Source organism: Galeopterus variegatus, unplaced genomic scaffold (genome assembly GCF_000696425.1).
Source record: "Galeopterus variegatus unplaced genomic scaffold, G_variegatus-3.0.2 Scaffold502, whole genome shotgun sequence".
NCBI classification, from domain to species: domain Eukaryota; kingdom Metazoa; phylum Chordata; class Mammalia; order Dermoptera; family Cynocephalidae; genus Galeopterus; species Galeopterus variegatus.
In genome coordinates this window covers 441,386-453,522 of record NW_007726613.1, presented here as the reverse complement: position 1 = coordinate 453,522, position 12,137 = coordinate 441,386, and the positions used below count along the sequence as shown (strand labels likewise).

At 38.2% G+C, this 12,137-nt stretch overlaps 1 protein-coding gene across 1 annotated transcript; it reads left to right on the top strand.

The window, feature by feature from the left end:
* The first annotated feature begins 7,330 nt into the window (after window positions 1-7,330).
* Window positions 7,331-10,147, top strand: PCDHGA2 (protocadherin gamma subfamily A, 2). The gene is made up of 2 exons (XM_008569461.1): window positions 7,331-9,415; window positions 9,572-10,147. Exons 1-2 carry the CDS (start codon window positions 7,502-7,504, stop codon window positions 10,145-10,147), a joined length of 2,490 nt encoding a protein of 829 aa, XP_008567683.1. The 5' UTR covers window positions 7,331-7,501.
* Window positions 10,148-12,137: the final 1,990 nt, after the last annotated feature.

The window sequence follows — 12,137 nt, the reverse complement described above, 5'->3', positions numbered from 1 at the left end:
TATGAGATATTTTATGCATGCTGAAGAATACTTCTGTTTAAGTAATTTATGAAATCAGTTAACAAAATAACAGAAAATTTATCATGCAAGTTGATAAGTAGTTTTGAAGCCTCCTGACTTATACTTTCTACCTGTAATGAAAATGACTAACAAAAATCAAGTATATTCCCATTTTAATGTGTTAATTTTTCACTAGAAGAAATGTATTATTGGGAGTAAGTCCATGCTTTAATATACTTACTCCACTCCAATAAATTACAGAGATATGTACAATATAAAAAGAGGAAAGCAAAACCATAGTAAGGCACAAATAGAAGATAAATATCTAGATGGGCCACAGATAGAACAGAAAGTGGTGAGCCAGTCTAAAGCTGTGGGAGTTCTAGTCTTGGACTTAGATGCAGGAATTAAATGTCAGATTATTGGCTCCAGAAATGTAATAGGGACAAAGTGCTTCAGGCTAGATAATGGACCTGGGACAGGCAAACTGCTTGAATCCAAATTAGCAATGAGGCCCATCAGCTAGTTAACAAAGGGAAAGTTGCATAAAAATGCTGCCTACCAATTCCTGTGGTTATATCTTGTTGCAAGCTGCAGACAAAAGGAGAGAGATGGACACAGATGCTAGCTACAGATAGTAAACACTAAGTCTCTCAGATGTGACTTAAAATAAATGTACAACCCCACTTAAAATAAATGTACAAACCAAAATTTCAAAACACACTGTATTCTGGAATTGTTACTAATAAGAAATCTTAAATTGTCATTATTTTTCTGATAATCTCTGTTTTCTCTCGGATGGATTTTTAAGAATTTCTCTCATTCTTGCTGTGTGTCTTTTGGATTTTTATTTTTTACTTTTATATTCTGCTTGGTACCAAAAGTATACTCTCAATTAATAAGTTACTTCTATTCTGGACTTTCTTAGTTCTTATAATTTAAAATGTTCTCCTATGTATATATAAGTGAGTTACATCTACCTATTAAAAGACAGAGACTGCCAAATTGGTTAATTTTTTAAACCTATATTCTGCTGACAAAATATACCCTTAAAATAAATTACACTGAAATATTGAAAGTAAAGATATTTATGTACACACACAAAAGAAAGCAATTACGCAATATTAATATGACAATAAAGTATAGTATTTAAGGTAACAAACCTTAATTGTGATTTTTAAAAATGAACTGACCATAATTATAAACAGAATAGAGGATCAAAAGGATGTAAAAATCATAAGCTCCTATCACCTGAAAACATAGCTTTGAAAATAATCCCAGGAAATTTTAATATAATTCCATAACAAAATATGAGGGTACTTCAAAAATTTCATGGAAAGGTTTGTATTATCTTCTAATCCTCTTTTTTCATGAACTTTCGGAGTGCCTTCATAATAGACCCTGCAGGCAGAAAATTAGTAAGCATGAAGAAAATTTAAGCAACAGAATCTACAAGCTTGATCTAATAGATCCGTATAGAATCCTATACACAACAAATGTAGGATAGCCATTCTTTTTAACATGAGCACATGGAAAATCTACAGTAATTTACTACTTACGTACTCATCATGAGAAAGGTCTCAGCAAATTTCAAAGTACCAATAATATACATGCATTATAACATGCACTTAAATCACAAAGCAAACACTAAAAATAGTAAAAGAAAACAAAAAAGTTTAGACATTTAAGTCTATATCGCTAAAAACTCTAAGATTTAAAAAATCATAATGACAATAAAAACTTTTTAAAATTAATAATTTAAATAAAATTTATTAAAAATTGTGAGATGCAGCTAAAAGAATATTTAAGAGTAAATTTATAGACAAATGCAATAAGTTTAAAAAAACAAATAGAATGATTTAAAATAAGTGAATGTAGCTTGCCACTCAAAAAATAAGGCATAAAAACACATAATCAGTATAAACTTAAAGAAAATAATAGGAAAAATAATAAATATAAGAGTATCAATTTTCAAAATGCAAACATGGGACAATCTGATGATGAAACAATAAAAGCAGAAAATAAATATCATACTGAAAGCAGTGGGGAGAAAATGAAAATTCTGTCAAGTTCAATGTTAGGACTAATATAGGCCAGGCAGATGCCATGACTAAAATTCTTTCTAAAGATACTAAGAGAAAACTCAACATTCTCAAGAAAAACAAAGACTGGGAAAAGTGGAAAGAGAAACAAACAAACAAACAAACAAAAAACCCAAGAGAGACTGGGAAAAAATAAAACAGCCTGATGTGAAACTAGAATCATGAATGGGAAATAATATGTGGAGTAAAGCCAGACATTGTCAAAGACAAATAAACAAAGATATATCTTCACAGAATTGCGATGTGAGGTGTTGAGCAATTATTTAATGACACTTAAAAACATCAAAACATTGTGGATAAAAAGGTTTTTAAAAACAAACTAGAGGCTCTACTAGAAAACACAGTAAGTTGATGTCAAATGTTTCCAATAAACATGTCATCAGTGTTCTCAAAGGAATGGATGATATAAAAAATGATGAGTTCAACAGGGAAGCAGCCAAAAAGCAAACAGACTGACATGAGACCAGAAATAGGCAATCTCACTTGTGAATGTTGATTCAAAATCTTCATTAAGATATTATCAAAATCTATCCACTACATATTTAGAAGACAATATTTATAGCTTATGACTAAGTAGGGTTCACTTCAGGGATGCAAGAATATTTCAATATAAGGAAATCTAATAATGTAAACTCCACATTAAGAGATTGAAGGTAAAAAACCATATGCTCATTTCAATAGAGGAAAAATAAAGTTCTTCAGAACATTAAGCACATAATTAAAACCTTCTAGCAAACTAAGAATTGAAGGAAACTTCCTTACCTGATAAAGAATATCTATTAAAAACTTATAGAACTACCCAAAACAATCTACAGATTCAACACAATCACATCAAAATCCTAATGATGGATTTTTTTTTAGAAACGGAAAAATTCATCCTAAAATTCATATGGAAACTCAAGGGACCCTGAATAGCCAAAACAATTTTGAAAAAAAAGAGAACAAAGTTGGAAATCTCACACTTCCTAATTTTAAAACTTACCACAAAGGTATAATAATCAAAACAGTGTGGCACTGGCATAAAGGTAAACATACAGACCAGTGCAATAGAATAGAGAGCTCAGAGAAAAAACTCTCACATGTGTGGTCAAATAATTTCCATAAGGGTTTCAGGATCATTCCATGGGGAAAGGATGGTCTTTTCAACAAATGGTGCTAGGGAAACTGGATATTCACATGCCAAAAAACAAAGTTGGACTCTTACCTTACACCTTGTACAAAAAACTCAAAATGGATCAAAAACCTAAACATGAGAGCTAAAAGTATAAAATTCTTAGAAGAAAACGTAGGAGGAAATTTTGTAGCACTGGCTTTGGCAATGATTTCTTGGATATGGCACCAAAAGCACAGGCAACAAAAGAAAAAAATAGATAAAGTGGACTTTATCAAACTTAAAAACTTTTGTGCATCAAGGGATAATGTCAAAAGAATGAAAAGGCAGCCCGCAGAATGAGGTTAAATATTTCTAAATCATGGATTTGATATCCAGAAAAACAAAAAACTTCTACAACTCAACAACAACAACAAAAAACAAAACTGGATTTTAAAATGGACAAAGGACTTGAACAGACATTTCTCTAAAGATGACGTACAAGTGACCAATAACCACATGAAAAGATGCCCAACATCACTAGTCATTAAGGAAATGCAAATTAAAGCCATAATGAAAAAAAGAGGAAAAAAAAGCAAAGAAAGAAAGAAAAAAGCCAGCCATAATGAGATACCACTTACACTCATCAGGATGGCTATTATTAAAACAACAACAACAACAACAAAAATGCAGAAAATAACAAGTGTTGGTAAGGATACAGAGACATTGGAACATATGTGCATAGCTAGTGGCAATGTAAAATGATTTAGCTGCTTTGGAGAGTGGTATGGCAATTCCTTAAGAAATTAACACGGAATTCAATATGATCCATCAATTTTACTTCTGAGTATGCAGTATATCCAAAAGAAGTGAAAGCAAAGACTTGAAGAGATATTTATTTGTACACCCACGTTCATAGTAGCATTATTCACAGTAGCCAAAAGGTAGAAGCCACCCAAGTGTTCATTGACAGGTATATACATACAATGGAATATTACTTAGCCTTAAGGGAAAAAAAAGGTAGGAAATTTGGACATGTGCTGCAACATGGACGAACCTTCAAGACATGCTAAGTGAAATAAGCCAGTCACCAAAGGACAAATACTGTATGATTCTTCTTAAATGAGATTCCTAGAGTAGTCAGATTCATAGAGACAGAAAGTAGAATGGTGGTTACCAGGTGCTGGGGTAAAGGAAATATGGAGTAAGTGTTTAATAAATACAGAGTTTCAGTTGAGGAATATGGAAAAGTTCTGGAGGTGAATGATGGTAACGGTTACACAACAATGTAATGTGAATGTACCTAATACCACAAAACTGTATGCTTTAAAATAATCAAAATGGTAATTTTTATGTTATATATATTTTACAAAAAATTTTTTTTCAAAAGGTGCAGTTACCCTGCTGGTAAGGTCATGTTAAAAAAAAAAAATCCACATAGAGAAGGCATGTGGAAAGGGAGAGGCCATGAGACTTTGTAGAGAATCACTCAGATGTTTCAGCACACCAGCTGAGACCAGTCCCCAGATGATGCTACATGAGTAACTGCCAGCAAGACCAGCAGAAGAACTGAAACAGCTGATCCCAGCCCAGATTGAACAAATGAAGCCATGTTGTCTTAAGACACTAAATTTTGGGTTGGTTTATTATACAGTAAAGATAACTGAAGCAATATGCGTACAATTTAACCCAGCAATTCCATTTTCAGGTTAATATCCTACACCTAGAGAAATGTGTATACAAGGAAACATGTTAAATAAGGTTCGTTGTCTTATTCTCTGCAACAGTAGAGGAAGAAGGGAGTGAGGGAAAGAAAGCAAAAAAAAAAGGATAAGAAAAGAAATAACCTAATATCCTCATACAGATATATGGGGGAAATTTTGGGCATTTTTACATAATGGAATATTATACGGCAGTTATAAATGAACATTACAACATAAATCTGAAAAATGTAATGTTAAAAAAAGTTCATTGCGGAATAAATATAGCATGCTACTTTTTGCATAAATTTGAAATAGGCAAAAAAATTATGGATACATGCATATGCAGTAAAAAAATTAAATATTGCATGGGACTAATAAATGCTATATTCTAGATGTTGATTGCCTCTAGGGAGGGAGGAAGAGGAATGTTATTAAGGAAGGGTACCAGAAGGATTCATCTTTTTCTGTAGGTTTGTTTTTAAAAATTGATCTCCAACAACCATAGTAATAATTGTTTCAGGCAAGAATCAACAATGGTGAAAGTTTACTTAAAAGCAGGGTATTTACATAGTCTCAAAATATCTTCCCACAAGTTACTCATTAATTACAAAGAGAAAATATTAATTTTACAATAGAGAAACCTGTAAGTCTCCACCTTAACCAAGTGATCAAAATTAACATTAGCAGTAATAGGATAAAGATATCACATGCCTCCTGATCAGATGCAATGAGAAGAATACAACATCATTTCTGTAGTATTCCTGCCAAAAAACACATTATTTGGGTCTAATCAGAAAAAAAAAGGGTTCAGACAAACACTAATGAGGGACATTCTACAAAATAACTGGCTGGTACTCTTCAAAAGTGTAAAGTCATGAAATATAATGAAAGCCTGATGAACTGTCTATGATTAAGTGCCACTAGAGAGACATAATTAAATGCAATCTACGTTCCTGAATTAAATCCTAGACCAGAAGAAATTTTCTTTTGCTATAAAAAAAATTATTATTGTAACAACTAGCAAAATTTGACTAAGATCTGTAGATTAGATAATAGAACTATATCAATACCAATTTACTGATTTTTATCATATTTTGGTAATCAGAGAATGTTCTTGATTTTAACAAATATGCACTGGTATTTAAAAGTAAAGGAGCATCATGTTTGCAACTTACTCTGAAATGAGGGAGAGAGAGTCAAAGAGAGAGAGAACATGAAATCAAAATGTTAACATTTGGGATAATATGGGAAAGAGTACACAGAAATTCTTTGTACTACTTTTGCAACTTTTCTATAAGTCTGAAATTAATCAAAGTAAAAGTTTTAAAACTTATTTAAATATGACAAGATGTCAAGATTTGATAAAGTCAGTATTATTTTCTATACTTATCTGTATATTTGAAATATTTCAAAATTAATTTTGAAATAAATTTATTATGCATAAGTACATAAAAATTAAACAGGAGTAAGAAGACATCCACTGCATTGTGTTTTGCACCCTTAAAAACCACTAAATATCAGAAAAAGGACTTGGCCACATCAGACAACTTTGAATGACTGATTCCTAATGTGGTAAAAACCCCTTTCCTGCTCTAACTTTATCCAATAGAACCACCTTTAGTTTCCATAATGTTCCATGCTGCCTGTCACCTGCAAACATTTGTCCTGAGGTTCTAGAACACTTTTCCAGCCTTTTAATTGATTCAATTCTACCATTTAGGATTCAGCTTCGGTCAAGTCCTGGAAGGAAGTCTTTCCTGACTCCCAAAGCTAGACTGGATACCCTTCCGAATTCCCCCATCCCCCAGTGTCTCCTACTTGATATGATAGCAGTTATCATACTCTATTATAATACTGTCTCTATTTTCCTATGTCCTTTCCCATCCTGCAAGCTTCCTGAGAATAGGGCCTGTGTTTATCGGATTCACCGTTTCTATCTCCAGCCTCAGTCAGGCAGAGTGTCAGGCACATGTGTGCAATTGTCTGATGATTCAATAATTTAAATACAGGCTTTAAAGTTAAGTGCTAAGCCATCAAGCACAGAAATTCAAAACATATCACCTTAGAATAAAATGCAGCTAATTGTTTGAAATTGATCTTATTGTCTCTGAATATACAATCTTCTAAGATGTTTGGAACAAGGTTAGTGGCAGTGTTGATTAATGCCTTGAGCATTAGGTAATGCTTTGGCAGTAACTAATATCAAGGTCACATTCATTTACATCATTCTGATTAATTCTGAGAAAAAGATTCTTGCCTTGAAAGATCTACTTATGAGGTATCTTAGAACTGCAAGATTCTTCAAAGCAATTTGAAAGTCACAAGGCGGACATGAACAAGAAATAACTAAGGTTGGCCTGGGAGGGTGCAGAAATTAGTTAGGCCTCTGAGCGTCGCTGTTGACCACCTCAGCAGTTAAAGGCGGCGAGACATCCAATCCAACGTTACGGCTCCCACAACACAAAGGGCTGAGCGTTTGGACTGCAAGCTTCGGGCGCCAAAGAAATTCAGTCCAACAGCCCACTGGTACTCTGCACGGTGACCTGGGTCCGGTGAATGCTGGCTGTCTCGGACTCTGAGGAATAAAGACTGGAATCCCGCACTGGATGCTGGAAGTTGACTCAGAGAAAACCAACAGAGGGGCAATGGCGGCTCTGCAAAAGTTGCCACACGACAGAGCGCTAGTCCTGCTGTGCCTCTTTTTGGCCGCCCTGTGGGAGGCCGGAGTTGGGCAGGTTCGCTATTCTGTGCCAGAAGAGATCGACAAAGGCTCTTTCGTGGGAAACATCGCCAAGGACTTGGGTTTGGAGCCCCTGGCCCTGGCAGAGCACGGAGTCCGCATCGTCTCCAGGGGTAGGACGCAGCTCTTTGCTCTTAACCCGCGGAGCGGCAGCTTGGTCACGGCGGACAGAATAGACCGAGAGGAACTCTGCGCTCAGAGCGCCCGGTGTCTGGTGAGTTTTAACATCCTATTGGAAGACAAATTGGCTATTTATTCAGTAGAGGTAGAAATAACAGATATTAACGATAATGCTCCTCGCTTTGGAGTAGAGGAACTGGAGCTAAAAATCAGTGAAACGACTATGCCAGGATTCCGGATCCCTCTTAAGAGTGCGCATGATGCGGACGTGGGAGAGAACACCCTCCAGAAGTACGAACTTAACCCAAATGACCACTTCTCCCTGGACGTGCGAAGCGGAGTTGATGGGAACAAGTACCCGGAGCTGGTTCTGGAGCGGGCTCTAGACCGCGAAGAAGAGGCCGTTCACCGCCTGGTTCTCATGGCTTCCGACCGGGGCGACCCGGTCCGATCTGGCACCTCCCGCATCTGCGTGAAGGTCCTGGATGTGAACGACAACGCGCCTGTTTTTACACAGCCCGAGTACCGTGTGAGTGTTCCAGAGAATGTGCCGGTAGGCACCCGGATAGTCACGGTGACCGCCACTGACGCAGATGAGGGATACAACGCTCAGGTGGCATATTTTCTAGAGAAAAACCCTGGAGAAACCTCAGAGGTATTTGAACTTAAGTCAACATCTGGAGATATAACAGTTATTCGGAATCTAGATTACGAGGATGCCAAATTCCATGAAATTGACATTGAAGCTCAGGATGGTCCTGGCCTTCTGACCAGAACGAAGGTTCTTGTCACGGTTCTGGACGTGAATGACAATGCCCCAGAATTTTACATGACGTCTGTTACTAGCTCAGTTCCTGAAGACTCTCCTCCAGGGACCGTAATTGCACTTTTCAATGTACATGATAGAGACTCTGGGCAGAATGCATTTACTACATGTTCACTCCCGGAGAACCTTCCTTTCAAGTTAGAAGGATCAGTGGACAATTACCACCGACTGGTTACAACCAGAGCCCTTGACAGGGAACAGTATTCCTTTTACAACATCACTCTAACCGCTAAAGATGAAGGAAACCCGTCTCTGTCCACGGATGCTCATGTTTTGCTGCAGGTGGCAGACATCAACGACAACCCGCCTGCCTTCCCCCGCACGTCCTACTCTGCCTACATTCCTGAAAACAACCCTAGAGGCGCCTCCATCTTTTCAATCATGGCCTATGACCCAGACAGCAAGGACAATGCTCATGTAACTTACTCTTTGGCTGAGGACACCCTTGACGGGGTGTCCCTGTCCTCTTACATCTCCATCAACTCTGACACTGGGGTCCTCTATGCACTGTGTTCCTTTGATTATGAACAATTCCAAGACCTGCAGCTGTGGGTGATAGCGCAGGACAGCGGAAACCCTCCACTCAGTAGCAACGTATCATTGAGCCTGTTCGTGATGGACCAGAATGACAATGTGCCCGAAATCCTGTACCCCACTGTCCCCACAGATGGTTCCACTGGCGTGGAGCTGGCACCCCGCTCCGCAGAGCCCGGCTACCTGGTGACCAAGGTGGTAGCAGTAGACAGAGACTCAGGCCAGAACGCCTGGCTGTCCTACCGCCTGCTCAAGGCCAGCGAGCCTGGGCTCTTCACGGTTGGACTGCACACGGGCGAGGTGCGCACAGCGCGGGCCCTGCCGGACAGAGATGCGCTCAAGCAGAGCCTCGTAGTAGCAGTAGACAGAGACTCAGGCCAGAACGCCTGGCTGTCCTACCGCCTGCTCAAGGCCAGTGAGCCTGGGCTCTTCACGGTTGGACTGCACACGGGCGAGGTGCGCACAGCGCGGGCCCTGCTGGACAGAGATGCGCTCAAGCAGAGCCTCGTAGTGGCCGTCCAGGACCATGGGCAGCCCCCTCTCTCAGCCACCGTCACTCTCACCGTGGCCGTGGCCAACAGCATCCCCGACGTCCTGGCCGACCTGGGCAGCATCAGGACCCCCACCGACCCTGAGGATTCAGACTTGACTCTATACCTGGTCGTGGCAGTGGCTGCTGTCTCCTGTGTGTTTCTGGTTTTTGTCATCGTGTTGCTGGCACTAAGGCTGTGGCACTGGTACTCATCACGCCTGCCTCGGGCTGTGAGTGGCGGGTTGGAGGGTGTGCCTGCCTCGCACTTTGTGGGTGTGGATGGGGTGCGGGCTTTCCTGCAGACCTATTCGCACGAGGTCTCCCTCACCGCAGACTCGCAGAGAAGCCACCTGATCTTCCCCCAGCCCAACTATGCGGACACACTCATCAGCCAGGAGAGCTGTGAGAAAAATGATTTTCTATCAGCACCTCAATCTCTACTTGAAGATAAGGGAGAAGAAACATTTTCTCAGGTAAACTGTCTTTTACAATATACCTAATAGCTCTTTTGCTAAAATAAATATATTTACCTAATTACTTAGTTGCCTCCACTGTTTTATATCTTATTCCCCATATTCCCTTAAGGATATATTCAATTTTTAAGAAATGAGTCCTGGTAAATTATGTCTAGGTAGTTCTAAGTGTTCCCTGGCTGCAAAAGAGAAGAGGGGTTGAAGTCATTGTGTAATGAATGTAAATCAGGAGTTAGTAGGTGAAGATAATACTTAGATTATCAAAAGAGCACTGCATTAGGAACTGGGGTATGTGGTTTCTCATGCTTTCTTCCTCATCCCTGGGAAAATCATCTCATCTGCCTGGATCAACAATTCTTTCTGTCTTAAAAATATGAAGGTTGGGCCGGCCCATGGCTCACTCAGGAGAGTGTGGTGCTGATGACACCAAGGCCCCGGGTTCGGATCCCATATAGGGATGGCCGGTTAGCTCACTGGGTGAGTGTGGTGCTGACAACACCAAGTCAAGGGTTAAGATCCCCTTACCGGTCATCTTAAATATATATATATATATATATATATACAACACCAAGTCAAGGGTTAAGATCCCCTTACCGGTCATCTTAAATATATATATATATATACACACACACACACACACATATATGAAGGTTGGATTTTATGTTTACTCAAGTCCCTTCCTCCTTTAGAATTCAAGACTTTTGTTTTATATTTGTGTAAATATAAATACTGTGTATGCATAGTGAAATACCTTAGTTGGTTAGTTCTTTGACTCTTAATATTTTTCCTTTACTTTGTCAGTGAAGTTCTTCATTTTCCTTAGTTTGTATGCCCTTTTCTGTTAAACAGATTGAAACTTAGAAATATGCATTCTTCACAGTGTTTCAGGAAGGTATGTCATAGTATCTCTACTTAGTTAAAAATCACATTAGCCTGTAAAGTAGCAATGTGTTCCTTGAAGAAGTGATTGACTTATCATTTGCTTTGTAATAAATTAGTAGAGTAATAATAAACATGTTTCTCTTCACTGTTACTTTTTATTTTTCTCATATCTGAAAACCATATTGCCTTTCTATCTTTAAAAATATATATCCCCAATATAGCTTTGTTTAAAGAAAAGATACAAGGGATCCAGAGACCGTATCATACAATTGCCCCTAAAGATCCTCTTTTGTACATCTCTCTTAGTGTTTCCTACTCACAGCAGCTGCTAGAAACCTTCCCAATCCCTCATACAACCCCAGTCTTCCTCATAACCAGTATTTATTGCCCAGTCCTCTTCCCATGTTGGCTTTTAGTATGTTGGTTATAATGAACATACTAGTATTCTATTTAAATGGGATCATTTTTAAATTTTGATTTGTGAGTAATCATGTGTTAATTGAGCCTTGTATTTAATGGTATCATACCTCTCAGGGTGCTGTGATTATCATATTTAGGGGCATCTGATAAGGGAAAATTTGTCTGAAACAATGTATTCCGTTGTGTTTGTTACTATTACATAATTCTCTAAAATTGGAACTCACTGTGGAATAGTAAGTCGTAATATCTTTACTTGTAAATAAATAATAAAGTATGAACAGAGGAAAATTAAAGACAGGGTTCCTTTTAGTGTGCATGGTAATTCCACAAGAATAAATGCCTTATGCATAGGTATGTAATGCGTCATGATTGAAATGACAAATATATTGTATTTCTAGTTCTGCACTTAGGAAAATATACAGGGAAAGGGATTCTGGAACTAAAACAAAAGTTTATTCTTACTCATTTCCATTGTGGTTTTCAAAAAACACCCTCACACTCTAGATTTAGACCAAGTGAACTTCTTTCAATACCCTGAAGGTCTGTGGTTTCTCTCTCACATCTAGGCACTGCTATGCTGTTCTCTCTCTCACATTCAGGCCTTTTCTCTGATCCTCTCTTCCCATGTTTCCTGGGAAAGCCTTGCTAACCTCCAAGGCCAGGTTGGAGGCCCTCCCATCCCTCCTTAGCTTCTTTCATTATGACAATTATCTCA